This window comes from Hyla sarda, chromosome 8 (genome assembly GCF_029499605.1).
Source record: "Hyla sarda isolate aHylSar1 chromosome 8, aHylSar1.hap1, whole genome shotgun sequence".
Classification (NCBI taxonomy): domain Eukaryota; kingdom Metazoa; phylum Chordata; class Amphibia; order Anura; family Hylidae; genus Hyla; species Hyla sarda.
The window spans coordinates 131,855,797-131,879,170 of NC_079196.1; the positions used below are offsets into that span (position 1 = coordinate 131,855,797).

Here is a 23,374-nt window from a genome sequence, read left to right on the forward strand (position 1 = left end):
TGGGGTGTTTTCTGAATCGGGAGAAATTGGGCTTCAAATTTTTAGGGGTATTTTCTGCTATTACCCTTTTTAAAAATAAATTTTTTTTGGGAAAACAAGCATTTTAGGCAAAATTTTTTATTTATTTTTTACATTTGCAAAAGTCGTGAAACACCTGTGGGGTATTAAGGTTCACTTTATCCCATGTTACATTCCCCGAGGGGTCTAGTTTCCAAAATGGTATGCCATGTGGTTTTTTTTTTGCTGTTCTGGCACCATAAGGGCTTCCTAAAGGTAACATGCCCCCCAAAAACCATTTCAGAAAAACGTACTCTCCAAAATCCCCTTGTCGCTCCTTCCCTTCTGAGCCCTCTACTGCGCCCGCCGAACACTTTACATAGACATATGAGGTATGTGCTTACTCGAGAGAAATTGGGCTACAAATACAAGTAAAAATTTTGTCCTTTTACCCCTTGTAAAAATTCAAAAATTGGGTCTACAAGAACATGCGAGTGTAAAAAATGAAGATTGTGAATTTTCTCCTTCACTTTGCTGCTATTCGTGTGAAACACCTAAAGGGTTAAAACGCTGACTGAATGTCATTTTGAATACTTTGGGGGGTGTAGTTTTTATAATGGGGTCATTTATGGGGTATTTCTAATATGAAGACCCTTAAAATCCACTTCAAACCTGAACTGGTCCCTGAAAAATACTGAGTTTGAAAATTTTGTGAAAAATCGGAAAATTGCTGCTGACCGTTGAAGCCCTCTGGTGTCTTCCAAAAGTAAAAACTCATCAATTTTATGATGCAAATATAAAGTAGACATATTGTATATGTGAACCAAAAAAAAATGTATTCGTAATATCCATTTTCCTTACAAGCAGAAAGCTTCAAAGTTAGAAAAATGCTAAATTTTAAAATTTTTCATCAAATTTACGGATTTTTCACCAAAAAAGGATGCAAGTATCGATAAAAATTTACCACTATGTTAAAGTAGAATATGTCACGAAAAAACAATCTCGGAATCAGAATGATAACTAAAAGCATTCCAGAGTTATTAATGTTTAAAGTGACAGTGGTCAGATGTGCAAAAAACGCTCCGGTCCTTAAGGCCAAAATGGGCTCCGTCCTGAAGGGGTTAAGGACCGGATCGTTTCTTGCAATTCTGACCACTGTCACTTTAAACATTAATAACTCTGGGATGCTTTTAGTTATCATTCTGATTCCGAGATTGTTTTTTTCGTGTCATATTCTACTTTAACTTAGTGGTAAAATTTTATGGTAACTTGCATCCTTTCTTGGTGAAAAATCCCCAAATTTGATCAAAAAAATGAAAATTTAGCATTTTTCTAACTTTGAAGCTCTCTGCTTGTAAGGAAAATGGATATTCAAAATAATGTTTTTTTGGGTTCACATATACAATATGTCTACTTTATGTTTGCATCATAAAATTTATGAGTTTTTACTTTTGGAAGACACCAGAGGGCTTCAAAGTTCAGCAGCAATTTTGAAATTTTTCACAAAATTTTCAAACTCGCTATTTTTCATGGACCAGTTCAGGTTTGAAGTGGATTTGAAGGGTCTTCATATTAGAAATACCCCATAAAAGACCCCATTATAAAAACTACACCCCCCAAAGTATTCAAAATGACATTCAGTAAGTGTATTAACCCTTTAGGTGTTTCACAGGAATAGCAGCAAAGTGAAGGAGAAAATTCAATATATTCATTTTTTACACTCGCATGTTCTTGTAGACCCAATTTTGTAATTTTTGCAAGGGGTAAAAAGGAGAAAATTTTTACTTGTATTTGAAACCCAATTTCTCTTGAGTAAGCACATACCTCATATGTCTATGTTAATTGTTCGGCGGGCGCAGTAGAGGGCTCAGAAGGGAAGGAGCGACAAATGGTTTTTGGGGGGCATGTCACTTTTAGGAAGCCCCTATGGTGCCAGGACAGCAAAAAAACACACATGGCATACCATTTTGGAAACTAGACCCCTTGGGGAACGTAACAAGGGGTTAAGTGAACCTTTATACTACACAGGTGTTTCATGACTTTTGTATATGTAAAAAAAAAAAAAAAAAATTTTTTTACCTAAAATGCTTGTTTTCCCAAAAATTTTACATTTTTAAAAAGGGTAATAGCAGAAAATACCCCCCAAAATTTGAAGCCCAATATCTCCCGAGTACGGCGATACCCCATATGTGGCCCTAAACTGTTGCCTTGAAATACGACAGGGCTCCAAAGTGAGAGCGCCATGCCCATTTGAGGCCTAAATTAGGGACTTGCATAGGGGTGGACATAGGGGAATTCTACGCCAGTGATTCCCAAACAGGGGGCCTCCAGCTCTTGTAAAACTCCCAGCATGCCTAGACAGTCAGTGGCTATCTGGCAATACTGGGAGTAGTTGTTTTGCAACAGCTGGAGGCTCCGTTCTGGAAACAGTGGTGTACCAGACGTTTTTCATTTTTATTGGGGAGGGGAGGGGGCTGTGTAGGGGTATGTGTATATGTAGTGTTTTTTTACTTTTTAGTTTATTTTTTGTTAGTGTAGTGTTTTTAGGGTACAGTCACACGGGCGGGGGTTCACAGTAGTTTCTCGCTGGCAGCTTGAGCTGCAGCAGAAAAGTTGCCGCAGCTCAAACTTGCAGCCGGATACTTACTGTAATCATCCGCCCATGTGAGTGTACCCTGTACGTTCACATTGGAGGGGGGGGGGGACATCCAGCTGTTGCAAAACTACAACTCCCAGCATGTACGGTCTATCAGTGCATGCTGGGAGTTGTAGTTTTGCAACAGCTGGAGGCACACAGGTTGTGAAACACCGAGTTTGGTAACAAATTCAGTGTTTTGCAACCAGTGTGCCTTCAGCTGTTGCAAAAGCTACAACCCCCAGCATGTAAGAACAGCAGAAAGGCATGCTGGGTCTTGTAGTTATGCAACAGCCAGAGGCATACTACATTGGCTGGTGATGCTGGGGATTGTAGTTATGCAACAGCTGGAGACACACTGGTTTGCTATTTAACTCAGTGTGCCTTCAGCTGTTGCAAAACTACAACTCTCAGCAGTCACCAACAGCCAACGGGCATGCTGGGAGTTGTAGTTATGCAACCACCAGATGCACCACTACAACTCCCAGCATGCACTTTAGCTGTTTGTGCAAGCTGGGAGTTGTAGTTATACAACAGCTGAAGGTACACTTTTCCATAGAAAGAATGTGCCTCCAGCTGTTGCAAAACTACAAGTCCCAGCATGCCCATAAGGGCATGCTGGGAGTTGTGGTGGTCTGCCTCGTGCTGTTGCATAACTACAGCTCCCAGCATGCCCATTTTGCATGCTGGGAGCTGTTGCTAAGCAACAGCAGGAGGCTGTCACTCACCTACTGCTGCTGCTCCACGCCGCATCAGGTCGGTCCCTTGCCGCGGCCATCGCTCCTGGGGCCCCGATCCCAACAGGGATGCCGGGGATCGGGGTCCCCAGCACCCGGGGTGCACGTCCCGCACCCGCTCACGTCCTCCGGAAGAGGGGCGGAGCGGGTTGCGGGAGTGACACCCGCAGCAGGCGCCCTGATTGGTCGGCCGGGAAACCGGCCGACGAATCAGGGCGATCGTGAGATGGCACCAGTGCCACCTCACCCCTGCTGGCTCTGGCTGTTCGGGGCCGTCTCTGATGGCCCCGATCAGCCAGTAATTCCGGGTCATCGGGTCACTGGAGACCCGATTGACCCGGAATCCGCCGCAGATCGCTGGACTGAATTGTCCAGCGATCTGCGGCAATCGCCGACATGGGGGGACATAATGACCCCCCTGGGCGATATGCCGGGATGCCTGCTGAACGATTTCAGCAGGCATCCGGCCCCGGCTCCCCTCCGGCTAGCGGCGGGGGCCGGAAATGCTCAGGGCGTATCCATACGCCCTCGGTCCTTAAGGACTTGGAAACGGGGGCGTATGGATACGCCCTGTGTCCTTAAGGGGTTAATCTATCCCTACGTGCTAAATGCCAATGTTTGAAAATTCTGTTCAACTTTTTTATGGTTAGTGTTGAATGGGAGGATTAACTTGGGTTGTTGATCACTAGTCTCCTGGTCCTTCTCTTTTGGTATAAAAAAGGACATCCTGTCCATGTCCCTAACTTGATTCAGAGATCTCTCCAGTATTTGTGCGGGATATTGTTTTTCCAAAAATTGAAGGCTTCTTTCTGAAAGTGGATGTCTGAGGTACAGTTGCGCTTTAATCGTCTATATTATCCTTTGGGGACATTAGCCACCTTGGTAGGTGGCAACTATTGTATTGAATATAACTATTACGGGCTGTAGGTTTGATAAATGTTTTACACCGTAATCTAGAACCCGAAGAAAAGATCTCCAAATCTAGAAATTCTATTTTCTCCCTACTTATTGTAAAAGTGAATATTAGATTTTTGTTGTTGGCATTCAGACAGACAATGAAATCCTCGAGTCCATCCTGGGCACTAGAGATGAGCGAACTTACAGTAAATTCGATTGGTCACGAACTTCTCAGCTCGGCGGTTGCTGACTTTTCCTGCATAAATTAGTTCAGCTTTACAGTGCTCCGGTGGGCTGGAAAAGGTGGATATAATCCTAGGAAAGAGTCTCCTAAGACTGTATCCACCTTTTCCAGCCCACGGGAGCACCTGGAAGCTGAACTAATTTATGCAGGAAAAGGCAGCAACCGCCGAGCCGAGAAGTTCGTGACGAATCGAATTTACTGTAAGTTCGCTCATCTCTACTGGGCACCTTTCCAAATTAAAATATCATCGATATAACGTCTCCAGAACACCAGGTTCGCGCCGAGTATGGGGGTGATGGTATCCTGTTCCCATGCCGCCATGAACAGGTTGGCGTAACTCGGCTCGAACCTGGTGCCCATTGCCGTTTCTTTTAACTGTAAATAAAAATTCCCCCCAAAGTAAAAAAAAAATTGTGTTAATATAAATAGTATTGCTTTTGTGATATAATCAATCTGTTCTTTTTGAATGGTACCTTTCTCTAAAAACCTTTTTACTGCAGCAATGCCTAAATTGTGATCTATTATAGTGTATAATGAACTTACATCGAGGGTTGCTAAATTATAGTCTGATGACCAGTTCATGTGTTCCAATAAACTAATAATCTGAGTCGTGTCTTAAATAATAATCGGTTTTCTGAACGAACGGTTGGAGGAAACGATCAACGTATTGTGAAAGATTTGATGTAATGGAGCCGATGCAAGACACAATCGGTCTCCCAGGTGGATTTATAGTAATTTTTGTTTGTTTTTGGTAAACAAAAAACTGGTAGACGTTCTGGGGTGCCCAGGATGAACTTTGATTCACCCTCTGTCAAAATACCATCTTCAAGAGCCTTTTTACATAAATCATGTAGGTGTGAACTATAAATGGTAGTGGGGTGTGCATATAATTTTTTGTATGTAACTGGATCATTCAACTGTCTCAGACATTCAGTATTATAATTACTCATGGTTTGCAATACGATAGCCCCGCCCTTATCTGCCGGACGGATGGTTACATCCGACAGGGACTGGAGTTCCTGCATCGCTTTTTTTCTCCTTCAGTATTCTAAACCCAAAACCTTTAATATATCATTGGAGAGATCTCAGGTCATGTTCAACTGACTTCTTAAAGGACATAAGGTCAGGTCCCAATTCTGTCTTGGGATAAAACCAAGATTTTGGTTTACAATTTGTGTGGGTATATTTGGATGATGTTTCAATTTGTTCAAGGGGGATGTCTCAAAAAATATTTTTTCAAACATAAATTACGAGTAAACTTCTCTAGTCCAATGAATGTGTCAAACTTGTTTAGAGGACAATCTGGTGCAAATTTCAGCCCCTTGTTCAGTATAGATTGTTGTCCCACTGTGAGTTTGTGATCACCAAGATTAATAATATTATTCGGGGTGGTATTTACTGGGTATTTAGTGGCCAACCATTTTGGAAACTACACCCCTCACGTAATGTAATAAGGGGTACATTGAGAATTTACAGCCCACAGGTGTCTGACAAATTTTTGAAACCGTGGTCCGTAAAAAGGAAAAATAAAATTTTTCATTTGCACAGCCCACTGTTCCAAAGATCTGTCAAACGCCAGTGGGGTGTAAATACTCACTGCACCCCTTATTAAATTCTGTGAGGGGTGTAGTTTCCAAAATGGGGTCACATGTGGGGGGGTCCACTGTTCCAGCACCACGGGGGGGGGGGGCTTTGTAAACGCACATGGCCCCTGACTACCATTCCAAACGCTCAATGGCGCTCCTCCTCTTCTGAGCATTGTAGTTCGCCAGCAGAGCATTTTACGTCCTTTATTTCCATACTCAGGAGAAAATGACCCCCAAAATTTGTAACCCCATTTCTTCTATTACCCCTTGTGAAAATGTAAAATTTTGGGGAAAAACTGCATTTTAGTAAAAAAAAAAAAAAAAAAAAAAAAAAAAATTCTCATTTACACATCCAACTTTAACGAAAAGTCGTCAAACACCTGTGGGGTGTTAAGGCTCAGCGGACCCCTTGTTACGTTCCTTGAGGGGTGTAGTTTCCAAAATAGTATGCCATGTGGGTATTTTTTGCTGTTCTGGCACATTTCAGCAAACGTTGCATTCAAAAGCCAAATGTGACTCCTCTTCTGAGCATTGTAGTTTGCCCGCAAAGCATTTTACGTCCTAACATGGGGTATTTCCATACTCAAAAGAGATGGGGTTACAAATTGGGGGGGGGGGGGGGGGGGGGGGGGGGGGCATTTTCTCCCATTACCCGTTGTAAAAATGGTAAATTTGGGTGAAAAACTGCACTTTAGTGTGAATTTTTTTTTTCCATTTACACATCCGATTTTAACGAAAAGTTATCAAACACCTGTGGGGTGTTAAGGCTAACTGGACCCTTTGATATGCGCCTTGAGGGGTGTAGTTTCCAAAATGGTATGCCATGTGGTGTTTTCTGCTGTTCTGGCACCATAGGGGCTTTCTAAATGTGACATGCCCCCCAAAAACCATTTCAGAAAAATTCCCCCTCCAAAATCCCATTGTTGCTCCTTCCCGAACACTTGACACACACATATGAGGTATTTCCTTACTCGAGAGAAATTGGGTTACAATTTTTGGGGGCTTTTTCTCCTATTACCCCTTGTAAAAATTCAAAAACTGGATCTACAAGAACAAGAGAGTGTAAAAAATGAAGATTTTGAATTTTCTCCTTCACTTTGCTGCTATTCCTGTGAAACACCTAAAGGGTTAACACACTTACTGAATGTCATTTTGAATACTTTGAGGGGTGCAGTTTTTATAATGGGGTAATTTGTGGGGTATTTCTAATATGAAGGCCCTTCAAATCCACTTCAAAACTGAAGTGGTTCCTGAAAAATTCCAATTTTGAAAATTTTGTGAAAAATTTGAAAATTGCTGCTGAACTTTGAAGCCCTCTGATGTCTTCCAAAAGTAAAAACATGTCAACTTTATGATGCAAACATAAAGTAGACATATTGTATATGTGAATCAATGTATAATTTATTTGGAATATCCATTTTCCTTATAAGCAGAGAGCTTCAAAGTTAAAAAAAATTGCAAAATTTTCAAAATTTTACCACTAACATAAAGTAGAATATGTCACGAAAAAACAATCTCGTAATCAGAATGAAAGGTAAAAGCATCCCAGAGTTATTAATGCTTGAAGTGACAGTGGTCAGATGTTCAAAAAATGGCCGGGTCCTTAAGGTATATTTGGGCTGGGTCCTTAAGGGGTTAAGAGGGGATTGGTGTCAAATTAACCTCGTCAGTTTTTATAAAGTGGAAAGCTTATGGCATCCAGTGATTTTACCCAGTCCAGTCTTATGTCTTGATTTTTCCTAAGTATTTGATTCTATCCCACATAAAAGGTTGGGTCATAAAAGGAATATACTTGGGCAGGGAGAAAATGTGTGTAAGGGGGTTAGTAACTGCTAGGAAACAGAGGGTGGGTATTAATGGTACACTCTGAAAGGTGACTCTTACAAGTATACCACAGGTGTCCGTTTTGGGTCCCTATTCTTACTATATGACCTTATAGACTTTGTAGAGGAATTGTATAGTAAAATGTCAATCTTTGGTGATGGTACCAAACTGTGTAAAGCAGTTAACACGAGAGAGAACAGTACACTGTTACAAATGAATGTGGATAGAATGGAGGCTTGGGCTGAGCAGTGGCAGAAGAGGTTCAACACTGATAAATGTAAGGTTATGTTAAGTTACTAGTTTAGAGACCCATCTATACCATGGACACCATGCATAACAGTAAAATATGAATGAGCAACCATATATTGGCAAGTAGTGTCCTGTAGGACTTTTCGTAATAATGTCATTTAGCTTATATAAAAATTAAAATAGATCTACCTTTATTAGAATACCATCAATGAAGTCCCATAACTTAACTGTGCCATCCAAAGAGCATGAGTAGAGCTGTAAGACAAGAAGCATTTGCATCAAATACATGCAAAAAGAATGTACAGATACATATTCGGAATGTGTTAAATTATCCCAGTTTTCTGATGTCAAAAAGTAACAATTTAAATTTTTAGCCATTACAGCAGGCATGGACAAAAAAAAATAAAAACACACACTGTAGCTAAAATCTTCACCAGCCTATTACTGGTATAGATTTTTATATATATACACTCACACACACACACACACACACACACACACACACACATTATTAAGGAAAAGTTGACCAGATACCCTTAGCAACCAATCAGCTCACATCTTTCAGATTGGTTGCTAAGGAAAACCACACCACTCTTCCTTTATACAGGATTTCATAAAACTAATTTTTCCATCTAAAACTTTAACTAAGGATGTGGACACTTATGCAACCAAGTTAAAGGAGTTCTGTAGTGAAATATAACTTATAATTTAGATAGGGGAAAAGTTCTCGATCGCATGGTGGGGGGTCCGACTGCAGGGACCCCATGATCTCCTGAACGAGGCCCCGGCAGTCTGCCGAAGGGGCCTGCCGAACCCCGCAAGGAGTGGCGGCCAACATGCCCCCTCCATGTATCCCATAGATATACATGGAGGGGGTTGATGGCTGCGGGTTCCTGGAGGGGTCGGAAAGGCTGCTACCAGCAGACTGCCGGTATCCTGCTCAGGAGATAGGGAGGGGTCCTTAGGATAGGGGATAAGTTGTACTTTTATATTACACTGCACTACTCCTTTAAACTAATACTTTATTGAAGCACCTTTTGAGGAAGTAGTCTATTAGCATGGCACATCTTAACGTGCCAATAATTGCCAACTCTTCCTTGCAAAAGCGCAACAAATCTGTACAGTCCTCTTGAAATCACCCCATAGATTTTTCAATGAATTAAAGAAGTACTGTAGTGCAATACAACGTATCCAAAAGGATAAGGGTTAAGTGCCTTATTGCGGAGGGTCCCTTGGATAGGGGAAAAGTTGTACTGCACCACAGTACTCCTTTAAAAAGAAAAACGGTCACCTGTTCATCTGCAGTATAACCAGATACACCGAGTTTTATTGTGGGTGAACAGGAGACCGATGCGGGGTCTCGGACTAATATACCTACCTGCAGTCCGGAACCTCGATCCTCCAAAGATCCCCCTTCTTTCTGAGCTCACTTGCGCTCTGAGGTGGTCCTACCGCCTAGATTTAAAGGGGTACTCCGGTTGGCAACGCGTTTTTCCTTTTTGACTTAGCCTATTTGTTTCACTGCTTCTATTTCCTGTGCTGAAAACTACAAATCCCAGCATGCCACATGCCTTGCTGGTTTGGGGCGGCTCTTTTTTTTTCCCGCCCTTTACCCATCCTGCTATTTTCCTGGGTCGGCCCCCTTATACACAGCACACTAATATAACCAGCCCTGGTTGGTATACACACACACACACACACACACAAAAGGGACTACAACTCCCAGCATGTGTCATTCAGGAGTCTTCAGCCTGTGGCATAACAGCAGCATGCTACCTCTGTAGTCTCCTGGGGGTTGTAATTCACCACACCTCTATAGGGCATACACCAGTGTTTCCCAACCAGGGTGCCTCCAGGTGTTGCAAAACTACTACTACCAGCATGTCTGGACAGCCAAAAGCTGCACTTTGTTTGTAATATACTGAATAGGCTAGGCCAGTGTTTTCCAATCAGTGCGCCTCCAGCTGTTGCAAGACTACAACCCCCAGCATGCCCAAAGACTGACAGGGAATGCTGGGAGTTGTAGTTTTACAACAGCTGGAGGCACACTGGTTTGTAAACACTAGCATACACACACGAAACAGGGACTACAATGCCCAGCATGTGTCATTCAGGAGTCCGCCCCCCCCCCTCCCTCCTTCACACATAGAAATCATCACCAGTCTGAAATGTATTCCCCTGAAGTCTATACATCCCCAGCCCGTGCACCTTATTATTCCCCCCTTCACATAACACTTATCTTCCCTGTCTTCTTTCAGTGCAGACATGCATCCTCAGAAGACAGAGAAGGGGGAGGGGAGATGAGGAGCTGTGTAGGAGCTTCTTGCTCTCATGCACACCTGCGTCCTCTTTTGGGGGGGGGGGGGGTTGAGATGAGGGGGCGTGGCCTCTCTGTCATGCAGTTCTGAGAGAACAGGCAAAAAAAAAAGCTATGACATCTTGTCCACAGCCTAATCCTAACCTGTGAACAACAGTAGGAGATCCAACACAGAACTACAGAACTTCCTGGCCCACAAACAGGTAAGAAAAAAAAAAGACATGCTACACAAACATATACATGTCAATTGCAAAAAACATTAACATTAAAAGAAGATTCAATATAGCCAAAAATCTTAAATCTTAGTACCCCTTTAAATATTCATAAGCGCCTACTGAGCGCTCACGTGACCGGTGATGCGCAGGCGCTTATGAATATTTTAAACTAGACGATAAGGATGACCATTTTGATTACTGATTATATAGATATATATATTAAAAATAGATATACATGCTAATATGCTGCAGAAACACAACTTATAAGACATAGCTTGCTATTTGCTTGTGACTAAGATGACCTTGGGACGAGGTGAAAAGCAGCAAGATAAAGAAGTTGGAAGTTAGAGACCAAACATTTGAAGAAATATAGACTGTACAGAAGGACAGATACATCTGGAATTTTCTGGTAGAATAGGGAGATGGCAACATAAGTGAGCTATGGCTAAGAAATAAATGAATGCTTAATATGCTAATAGATACAGATGCAATACTCAAATAACCAATCAAAATATAACATGATGATTTTGATGTGCTAACTAACCTCCTTTTTGTCAAATGTAAAAGCCAATATACTTCCATATAATAAACAGAACTCCTTGGGACAGCTCCTTAGACAGTATGCTGAGAAGGAGATATCTACCAACATTTTGTCTGATGTTTATTTCTTGTGTCGACACTTCGCAGTATACAGCAGCAGTCACATTTTAGAGGCCTAACCAACAGCCAACCTTAACATTACCACCTCGGAGCACAAGGGAGTGCAGGAAGAAGGGGGACCTTTGGAGGATTGGGGTTCTGCATCGGTCTCCTGTTCACCCGCACTATAACCCGGTGTATCGGGTTATAGTGCAGGTGAACAGGTGACCATTTTCCTTCAAGGCCTGGGCTCTGGCTGGGCCATCCCAAAATGTTTTAACTCCTGGTGAAGCCATGTTTTTGTGAATTTGATGTGTGCTTTGCTGAAAGTTGAAATTCTGCATTATCTTTCTACCAGACACCTGAAGGTTTTGTCCCAAAATTTCCTGGTATTTAAAGGGGTACTCCGGGACTTAGACATCTTATCCCCTTTCCAAAGGATAGCTGGGGACCGCCTCTGGGGACCCCCATGATCTTGCATGCCGCACCCATTAAAATCAGTCCCCGGAGCGTATTCACTCCGGGTCTGATTACTGTCGATCACAGGGACAGAGCGGTGTGACACCACGGCTCCGCCCTTGTGTGACATCACGCCCCTCCCCCTCAATGCAAGCCTATGGGAGGGGGCGTGATAGTAACCCACCAAGAAAAATATCACAACGTAGACCACTTAAAATGTAATCTTTAACCCCTTAACGACTCAGCCCATTTTGGCTTTAGTCTGTTGGGGATGGAGGGCGTAAAAGGTACACACTCGCATCACAGTACTTAAAAGGGAACCAATCATCAGATTTTACCCTATATAATGCTTGGCAAAGCGTTATATAGGGTAAAATTGTTGTCCTCACCATCCCCGGGGGACGCTCCTGCCGCCAGGGATGGTGAAGATATGAAGTTATAAAGTAGTCACCTGGGCGGGGAGCTGTTCTCATCTACTCCCGTTCTTCTGCAGGCAGCGACGCCCCCTCCGCTTGATTGATGGGCCGCGTCATTGTTCCGCTCACTGAACAGACGGAGCAGAGTGATGACGCTGCCCATCAATCAAGCGGAGGGGGCGTCGCTCCCGGACGAAGAACGGGCGTTGGTGAGAAGAGCTCCCCGCCCAGGTGACTACTTACGGCGGCGGCAGTGACTAGTTTATAACTAGGGACTTGGGGGGAGGGAACCTACAGCAAAGAGGGGGAAGATAGTGTAGATAGAGAGGTGGGAATTATAAATGTACCTGGGGGTGGAGCAGAGGGAGGGGTTAGAATAGTTAATAGGAATAGGCTTCATAGGAAAATAAAACTTACACCCTTGAATCCCATTAACCCCAATAACATAAAGGATGGAAATGTAAAGTGTATGTTCACAAATGCCAGAAGCCTAGCAAATAAAATGGGGGAGCTTGAAGCCTTGATACTGGAGGAACATATTGATATAGTTGGGGGTCACTGAGACATGGCTGGACTGTCAATCTGCAGGGGTTTACATTGTTTCGCAAGGATAGAATGAACAGAAAAGGTGGTGGAGTCTGTCTGTATGTAAGAAGTGGTATGAAAGTCAGTGTGAACGATGCCATAGTGTGTGATGATTCTGAGGATGTGGAATCATTGTGGGTAGAATTACAAAAGGAGGGAAATACTGAAAAAAATAGTATTTGGGGTAATCTACAGACCCCCTAATATCACTGAAGAGATAGAAGTTCGGCTTCATAAACAAATAGAGAGGGCCGCCCGGGCAGGTACAGTGGTAATAATGGGAGATTTTAACTATCCAGATATAGATTGGGGTCCGGAGTTGGCTAAAACTACAAAGGGGCGACAATTCCTAAATTTATTGCAGGATAATTTTATGGGCCAGTTTGTGGAGGACCCAACAAGAAGTGATGCCTTGTTGGATCTGATCATTTCCAACAACGCAGAGCTGGTTGGTAATGTAACTGTGCGGGAAAACCTTGGTAATAGCGACCACAATATAGTTACTTTTGACTTAAAATGTAGAAAACAAAGACAGGCGGGGAAGGCAAAAACATATAACTTTAAAAAGGCAAACTTCCCTGGGCTGAGGGCTGCACTACAGGACATAGACTGGGGGGAGGTGTTGTCAAATACTGATACAGAAGGTAAATGGGACATCTTTAAATCAACTCTAAATAACTATACAGCTAAATATATACCAAAGGGGAACAAATATAAACGATTAAAACTAAATCCTACATGGCTGACACATGATGTTAAAAGAGCAATAAACAACAAAAAAATTGCCTTCAAAAAATACAAATCTGATGGGTCAGCTATAACATTTAAACAGTACAAGGAGCTTAATAAAATCTGTAAAAATTTTATAAAAAACAGCAAAAATTCAAAATGAGAGACAGGTGGCCAAAGAAAGCAAAACTAATCCTAAATATTTTTTTAGATATATAAATGCAAAAAAACCAAGGACAGAGCATGTAGGACCCCTTAATAATGATAATGTGGAGGTTGTCACAGGCGATCAAGAGAAGGCGGAGCTACTGAATGGGTTCTTTAGTTCTTTATACACTATGGAAGAAGGAGCTGACATTGGCCGGGTCTGGCTTAATGTAGAGATGGTACAAGGTAAGTTAAGTAATATAAATGTAAGCAAATCCCCAGGACCGGATTGACTACACCCAAGAGTTCTTAGAGAGGTAAGTTCAGTAATATCTGTACCCCTGTTCATGATATTTAGAGATTCTCTGGTGTCTGGTATTGTGCCAAGGGACTGGCACAAGGCGAATGTGGTGCCAATCTTCAAAAAGGGCTCTAGGTCTTCCCCAGGAAACTATAGACCGGTAAGTTTAACGTGCATTGTGGGTAAATTGTTTGAAGGACTTATAAGGGATTACATACAGGAATACATAGGGGATAATTGTATTATAAGTGATAGCCAGCATGGGTTTACTAAGGATAGAAGTTGTCAAACCAATCTAATTTGCTTTTATGAAGAGGTGAGTAGAAGCCTTGACAGAGGAATGGCTGTGGATATAGTGTTTCTGGATTTTGCTAAAGCGTTTGATACTGTCCCTCATAGACGTCTGACAGGTAAGTTAAGGTCTTTGGGTTTGGAAATTTTAGTTTGTAACTGGATTGAACACTGGCTCATGGATCGTACCCAGAGAGTGGTGGTCAATGATTCGTACTCGGATTGGTCCCCGGTTATTAGTGGTTTACCCCAAGGTTCAGTACTGGGACCGGTGTGGTTTAATTTATTTATCAATGATATAGAGGATGGTATTAACAGCTCTGTTTCTATCTTTGCAGATGACACCAAGCTTTGTAGCACAGTACAGTCTATAGAGGATGTGCATAAGTTACAAGATGACTTGGATAGACTAAGTGTCTGGGCATCCACTTGGCAAATGAGGTTCAATGTGGATAAATGTAAAGTTATGCATCTGGGTACTAATAACCTGCATGCATCGTATGTCTTAGGGGGGATTAAACTGGCAGAGTCACTGGTAGAGAAGGATCTGGGTGTACTTGTAGATCACAGACTACAGAATAGCATGCAATGTCAGGCTGCTGCTTCCAAAGCCGGCAGGATATTGTCATGTATCAAAAGAGGCATGGACTCAAGGGACAGGGACATAATACTCCCCCATTATAAATCATTGGTACGGCCTTACCTGGAATATGCTGTTCAGTTTTGGGCACCTGTCCATAAAAGGGACACTGCGGAGTTGGAAAGGGTGCAGAGACGCGCGACTAAACTAATATGGGGCATGGAACATCTTAGCTATGAGGAGCGATTAAAGGAGTTACAATTGTTTCGTCTTGAGAAGAGACGTTTAAGGGGGGATATGATAAACGTATATAAGTATATTAATGGCCCATACAAAAAATATGGAGAAAAACTGTTCCAGGTTAAACCCCCCCAAAGGACGAGGGGGCACTCCCTCCGTCTGGAGAAGAAAAAGTTTAGTCTCAAGGGGCGACACGCCTTCTTTACCGTGAGGACTGTGAATTTATGTTCTACCTCAGGAACTGGTCACAGCAGGAACAATTAACAGCTTTAAAACAGGATTAGATACATTCCTGGAACAAAATAAGATTAATGCTTATGAAGAAATATAAAATCTCATCCCTTCCCCAATATCGCGCCACACCCCTACCCCTTAATTCCCTGGTTGAACTTGATGGACATATGTCTTTTTTCGACCGTACTAACTATGTAACTATGTAACTTCATATCTTCACCATCCCTGGGGGCAGGAGCATCCCCCGGGAATGGTGAAATAAAGATTTTACCCTATATAACGCTTTGCCAAGCGTTATATAGGGTAAAATCTGATGATTGGTTCCCTTTAAAGCTTAAAGTACCTATTATATCACAGAAGAAGAACAACGTTCTGTTAGTACCTCATCCTGATGATGTACATTAACTTGTGTCTAGCTTCTGTTTTTCTTTTAAAATCAGTTTATATCAAATCACACTGAATTTCCATCTTCTCTCTTTTGCCCTCACTGTATATGACTAAACTTCCTCACCGAGTGTCACTGAGCTGTCAGCCAATCATTGCACTCTGCTCTGTAACCCTTTCCTCTCTGGTTTTATGCTGCACATGTTACACAGAGAGGAAGAAGGATTAGGCTGGGTTCACACCACGTTTTGTTAAATATGGCTCCCGTATACGGCTGGCAGGAGGGGGGCGGGGCTTAATAGTGGCGCCTGCACTCAGCCGTATTCGGGAACCGTATTTAATGTATGTCTATGAGCCGACCGGAGTGAACCGCAGCCTCCGGTCGGCTTCGTTTTCGGCCGTATGCGGTTTCCCGACAGCAGGCAAAAACGTGGTCGACCACGTTTTTGCCTGCGGTCGGGAAACCGCATACGGCCGAAAACGAAGCCGACCGGAGGCTGCGGTTCACTCCGGTCGGCTCATAGACATACATTAAATACGGTTCCCAAATATGGCTGAGTGCAGGCGCCGCGATTAAGCCCCGCTCCCCCTCCTCCCAACCGTATACAGGAGCCGTATTTAACCCCTTGGGGACGGAGCCCATTATGACCCTAAGGACGGGAGCATTTTTTTGCAAATCTGACCACTGTCACTTTAAGCATTAATAACTCTGGAATGCTTTTAATTATAAATTTGATTCCGAGATTGTTTTTTCGTGACATATTCTACTTTATGTTAGTGGTAAATTTTCGGCGATACTTGCCTCCTTTCTTGGTGAAAAATTTGAAAATTTCATGAAAAATTTGAAAATTTAGCATTTTTCTAACTTTGAAGCTCTCTGCTTATAAGGAATATGGATATTCCAAATAAATTATATATTGATTCACATATACAATATGTCTACTTTATGTTTGCATCATAAAATTGATGAGTTTTTACTTTTGGAAGACATCAGAGGGCTTCAAAGTTCAGCAACAATTTTCCAATTTTTCGCAAAATGTTCAAAATCGGAATTTTTCAGGGACCAGTTCAGGTTTGATGTGGATTTGAAGGGTCTTCTGGTTAGAAATACCCGATAAATTACCCCATTATAAAAACTGCACCCCTAAAAGTATTCAAAATGACAATCAGTAAGTGTGTTAACCCTTTAGGTGTTTCACAGGAATAGCAGCAAAGTGAAGGAGAAAATTCAAAATCTTCATTTTTTACACTGGCATGTTCTTGTAGACCCAGTTTTTGAATTTTTACAAGGGGTAAAAGGAAAAAAATCCTCTCAAAATTTGTAAACCAATTTCTCTCGAGTAAGAAAATACCTCATATGTGTATGTCAAGTGTTCGGCGGGCGCAGTAGAGGGCTCAGAAGGGAAGGAGCGACAATGGGATTTATGAGAGTGAGTTTTTCTGAAATGGTTTTTGGGGGGCATGTCCCATTTAGGAAGCCCCCATGGTGCCAGAACAGCAAAAAAAAAAAACATCGCACACTATTATGGAAACGACACCCCTCAAGGAACGTAACAAGGGGTACGGTGAGCCTTAACACCCCACAGGTGTTTGACAACTTTTTGTTAAAGTCGGATGTGTAAATGAAAAAAAAAAAAAAATTTCCACTAAAATGCAGTTTTTTCCTCAAATTTTTCTTTTTTACAAAGGGTAGTAGGAGAAAATGCCCCCCAAAATTTGTAACCCCATTTCTTCTGAGTATGGAAATACGCCATGTTTGGACGTCAAGTGCACTGCGAGCGAACTACAATGCTCAGAAGAGAAGGAGAGCCATTGAGCTTTTAGAGACATAGTTTGGAATGGAAGTCGGGGGCCATGTGCATTTACAAAGCCCCCAGTGGTGCCAGAACAGTGGACCCCCCCACATGTGACCCCATTTTGGAAACTACACCCCTCACGGAATGTAATAAGGGGTACAGTGAGCATTTTTCATTTTCACGTACCACTGTCCCAAAAATCTGTCAGACCCCTGTGGGGCGTAAATGCTCACTGCACCCCTTATTACATTCCGTGAGGGGTGTAGTTTCCAAAATGGGGTCACATGTGGGTATTTATTTTTTTGCATTTATGTCAGAACCGCTGTAAAATCAGCCACCCCTGTGCAAATCACCAATTTCGGCCTCAAATGTACATAGTGCGCTCTCACTCCTGAGCCTTGTTATGTGCCCGCAGAGCATTTTACGCCCACATATGGGGTATTTCCGTACTCAGGAGAAATTGAGTTACAAATTTTGGGGGTCTTTTTTTCCTTTTACCTCTTGTGAAAATAAAAAGTAAAGGGCAACACCAGCATGTTAGTGTAAATTTTTTTATTTTATTTTTTTTTTTTTTTTTTTTTTTACACTAACAGGCTGGTGTAGACCCCAACTTTTCCTTTTCATAAGGGGTAAAAGGAGAAAAAGCCTCCCAAAATTTGTAGTGTAATTTCTCCCAAGTACGGAAATGCCCCACATGTGGCCCTAAACTGTTTCCTTGAAATACGACAGGGCTCCAAAGTGAGAGCGCCATGCGCATTTGAGGACTAAATTAGAGATTGCATAGGGGTGGACATAGGGGTATTCTACGCCAGTGATTCCCAAACAGGGTGCCTCCAGCTGTTGCTAAACTCCCAGCATGCCTGGACAATCAGTGGCTGTCCGGAGATGCTGGGAGTTGTAGTTTTGCAACAGCTGGAGGCTCCGTTTTGGAAACACTGCTGTACAATACGTTTTTCATTTTTATTGGGGGGGGGGGGGGGGACAGTGTAAGGGGGTGTATATGTAGGGTTTTACTCTTTATTAGGTGTTAGTGTAGTGTAGTGTTTTTAGGGTACATTCACACTGGCGGGTTACGGTGAGTTTCTCGCTAGGAATTTGCGCTGCGGCGAAAAATTTGCCGCAGCTCATACTTTAAGCAGGAAACTTGCTGTAAACCCGTCCGTGTTAATGTACCCTGTACGTTCACATGGGGGGAGGGGGGGGGGGGGGGCAAACCTCCAGCTGTTTCAAAACTACAACTCCCAGCATGCACGGTCTGTCAGTACATGCTGGGAGTTGTAGTTTTGCAACAACTGGAGGCACACTGGTTGGAAAACCTTCAGTTTGGTTGGAAAATACTGAGTTGGGTAACAGAACCTAACTGAAGGTTTTCCAACCAGTGTGCCTCCAGCTGTTGCAAAACTACCACTCCCAGCATGTACTGACAGACCGTGCATGCTGGGAGTTGGTTTTGCAACAGCTGGAGGCTCACTGGTTGGAAAATACTGAGTTAGGTAACAGAACCTGTGAGCCTCCAGCTGTTGCAAAACTACAACTCCCAGCATGCACGGTCTGTCAGTACATGCTGGGAGTTGTAGTTTTGAAACAGCTGGAGGCACACTGGTTGGAAAATACTGAGTTGGGTTCTGTTACCTAACTCAGTATTTTCCAACCAGTGTGCCTCCAGCTGTTTCAAAACTACAATTCCCAGCATGTCTGATCACAGAAGGGCATGCTGGGAGATGTAGTTATGCAACAGCTGGAGGTACGCAACTACAACTCCCAGCATGCCGAGACAGCTGTTTTCTGTGTGGGCATGCTGGAATTTGTAGTTTTGCAACATCTGGAGTGCTACAATTTAGAGACCACTGAACAGTGATCTCCAAACTGTGACCCTCCAGATGTTGCAAAACTACAACTCCCAGCATGCCCAGACAGCAAACAGCTGTGTGGGCATGCTAGGAGTAGTAGTTTTGCAAGTTCTAGAGGGCAGTATAGAGATCACTGTGCAGTGGTCTCTAAACTGCAGACCTCCAGCTGTTGCAAAACTACAAATTCCAGCATGCCCACACAGCAAACAGCTGTCTGGGCATGCTGGGAGTTGTAGTTTTGCAACATCTGGAGGGCTACAGTCTAGAGACCACTATATTGGTCTCAGACTGTAGCCCTCTAGATGTTGCTAGGCAACTACTCACCGGCTTCCGTCGCATCCGGGAGCCGTCCTCTTCTGCCGCATGCCGCCGCAGATCTCCGTCGCCGACCGCCGATCCCCGTCGCTCCGCTGCCTCCGGAGGGGTAAGTGGACTCTTCCTTTTCCCCGTTCTGCCCCGCCTATTGTGGGCAGGGCAGGACGGGGAAAACGAAAGTAAACCCCTCCGCCCCAGATCTGCTGTTGGTGGTCGCATCTAGACCACCAATAGCAGAGATAGGAGGGGTGGCAACTCTGCCACCTCACTCCTATCGCTTTAGGGGGATCGTGGGTGTCTTAGACCCCCGCGATCCCCCTTCTATTCCGGGTCACCGGGTCACCATAGACCCGTAATCGGCGCAAATCGCAAGTGTGAATTCACTTGCGATTTGCGCCGTTCACCAACATGGGGGGGTCTAACGACCCCCCAGGGCATTTGCACAGGGTGCCTGCTGATAGATATCAGCAGTCACCCCGGCCCGGTCCCCGCCCGGCGCGCGCCGAAATTCCCACGGGCGTATGGATACGCCCTTCGTCCTTAAGTACCAGGACGCAAGGGCGTATGCATACGCCCTTCGTCCCCAACAGGTTAACAAAACGTGGTGTGAACCCAGCCTTACTGGAGTTTGCCTGCTGTTTTTCTTATACACTATGTAGTAGAGCCCTGTGCAGGACTGTTTTTTCAATCCTGCTCAATGATTTTTTGTCCGCTAACATAGGAATGTACAGATACTAGAGTGCAATGCTCTGCACATACACACAATGCTATACATGGGGGTATGTGCAGATGTTAATACCAGTGACTGCAGATTGTCACTGACCGATGCAATGCTCTGCAGATAATACCCCCACTTGTATAGGAATGTACATTACACACTTATACACATGGTGGGTACATGCAGACCGCAGAACATCGAACCCTAGGATCTGTAGAAGATGCTCGGGTGCAATGCTCTTCAGTTCACTTACCCCTGTGAACATAAGTGCAGACAGAGGCCGCAACACAGCACACACTGTGTGTGAATTGTGAGTAACATTAATGGCAGCTCTGACCTAACTAGGCTGGCGGAAGATGGAGTACAGAGTAGACGAACCTCCAGGGCAGCCTAAGCATGCCACAAAATGGTCGTGCGATGGCAGCAGGGGGAAGAGACAGGACTGGGAGGAGCACTGTGAACCAGTCACTGAGTTGGACATCTATTGATGCTTCCATGGTGGTGCAGGATATTGCAGGATTTGGGCCTGAGCGCTAACAGCAGCCTTCTGACCGCCTGCACGTTTTGGGTTGGTTCCTGCGGGATTACAATCCCAATGAAGGCCTCTATGTAGTAAAGCTAAATGACAAGCAATATGTCTGTCAACATGTATGTTATCCAGCTTCCCCATGATTACTACTGGGGTGACCCTGTAACAAACCCCCTCCTCATATAATCTCCTAACTACTGGGGTGACACCCTAAAACCTCCTCCTCCTCATGTAATCTCAAGTGTGGGCCACTTTTATAGGAGCAGTTTAAGGGAAACTGGAAAAAAATAAATTAAATAGTATTACAGATACACTTCTTTTCTATGGCTAGTTTTTAAAAATATAGTTTTGGTGATAGTGCCATTTAAGGGCAGAGTGCGTGCCTGTATTATAACTCCCAGTTTGCACTGACAGCCAAAGGGCATGTCATACATATCAGCAGTCATCCTGTTCCGATCACCGCCCGGCAAGCGGCAGTGATTGGAACGGGATGACTGCATATATCTATGACATGCTGGGAGTTATAGTTTTATAAAAATAGGATTATAAAAAAAATTGTACGCTACAGATCTCCTTTAAGTGGTTAAGGACACAAAAAAAATTCTGTGCGAATGTCTCAGCAGTTGAGTCACAGCCCTTGCCGTCAAGTCATGCCTCTTTTCAAAAGTGAAAATCTGACCCAATATGCACAGATATAACATGATATCCAAGTTCTTAGACAATACTGCTTTTGCTTGATCTACAATTAAACCAAGAGGTAAATACTAGAAACCAATACTAGCAACACCCCTGAAAGTGTAGTCTGCAGACCACATTAATCAGACTGGCTGAGAAAATGTTTGCTTTTACTGGATACTGTATATGTCTGGAAATATAACCGAGTTATTAGTTTTATTTCTCACCTGTAGAAGATTATTTGGATTGAGTTCAATTCCAGTAACCAAATCCCTGTGACTCCATAACACATGTATGCATTCCTCTGTTATAGTGCTTAAAACTTTGATTGAGTTGCCTGAGACACAGATAAGGTACCTGTTTGATAAAAACATAAAAATAAAGTTAGTAAAATTGTATGCTTAAGACAGACAATTGTATGCAAAATATTTAAAAATAACGGATGCAAGGGCAAACTGCTGGTGTAGGTGCCAACCAGGTCTCAGCTCATTTTCTTCTACAGCACTCCCAAAGCCACAAAATGTTGAACAGAAAATAGTACAATGGATCTGGAGGGCCTAAATGAGCAGCACAACTTTGCTGCATTTTTGTAGTATCCATCACTGACCCTAATGTTGTGTGCTCTTTGGCTTCTTACTATGGCATGTACCCAAATCACACTTGTCTGTGGCACTTTGTTAGAAATAAGTTGTCAACACTGCAACTTGAGTGACAACTGTTCCTTTTTCACCTAGTTTGGTGCAGTAGTGACATGTGAAAGTTACTTGAGAAGAGAAAAAATATTTAAACCTATACTTTAATGGGAAGAATGGGGAATGTTTGGGACGCAGGGCACATAAGGCCAGTGAAACCATTTGGTCTGGCTCTTTGGTCTGCCCTGCCAAGGTAAAAAAAATAAAAATAAAAATAAAAAAAAGAGGGGGTGGGGTTATTAGAAGTTCCTTCCTCACTGCTTAGCATGAAATATATGCACATGATAAATGGAAGAAAACCAACATAATTACAAAAAGGTGTATTCAACACCAGTGTAATAAAGTAAATATAACTCCAAAGAACATCGGGTGGGAATGCCCTGGTGCTGTCTTGGCTCAGGAAAACAAAATTACCAGTGAGTTATTACCGGCATTCCCATTTTCCATGACAGCACCACCTGAGAGTAATATCAGAAGAAAACCTAGGGTGGGACAACAGCCTGTAAGAGGACGGCCAACATAAATAGCAGAGGAAGAATTCCCAACATCCATCCTGTAGTGTCTGGAGAAAATAAGAGAAGACCAGGCGGCAAGCCATGCAAATTTGATCTACTAAGGCCCCTCTTCTCTCAGCCCAAGAGGATGCCACTGACCTAGTGGAGTGGGCTCTGACACCTGAAAGGAAAGCAAGCCCTGAGGACACATAGAAGGAACATAGACAGTCTATCCAAGTCATCTTGTAACTTAAGCACATCCTGGACAGTCACATTAGACAAAGTGTCTGGGCATCCACTTCGCATATGAGGTTGAATGTGGATAAATGCAGCATCAATCAGCAACTTCTATGGCCAGCAGGCTATTGTCCTGTATCAAAAGAGGCATGGACTCAAAAGGACAGGGACATAATACTCAGGTATGTGGAATTCCTATCGCCCGACGCCCGGGACATGCAGTTCCGAGCGCGAGGCAGGTGAATTTTTCTGGCCCTTAAAATGGCTTCAGGCAAGCAGGGCCGGACCTGACAAGCGGTGCGGCGCTCAGCAGTCTGTATGAAGCGGGCTCCGAACTGTATGAAGCACCTGCTCCGTACTCT

At 43.3% G+C, this 23,374-nt stretch overlaps 1 protein-coding gene across 2 annotated transcripts in view; it reads right to left on the reverse strand.

Moving 5' to 3' along the window:
- Nucleotides 1–23,374, reverse strand: part of WDR75 (WD repeat domain 75) — a 400,614-nt gene that overhangs the window by 354,930 nt on the left and 22,310 nt on the right. For both annotated transcript variants that reach the window (XM_056534259.1, XM_056534260.1), the window contains exons 2-3: nucleotides 21,817–21,946; nucleotides 8,359–8,424 (exon numbers count right to left, since the gene is read on the reverse strand). In XM_056534259.1, the coding sequence (XP_056390234.1) occupies nucleotides 8,359–8,424; nucleotides 21,817–21,946 (196 nt within the window). The remainder of the gene's footprint in view (nucleotides 1–8,358; nucleotides 8,425–21,816; nucleotides 21,947–23,374) is intronic.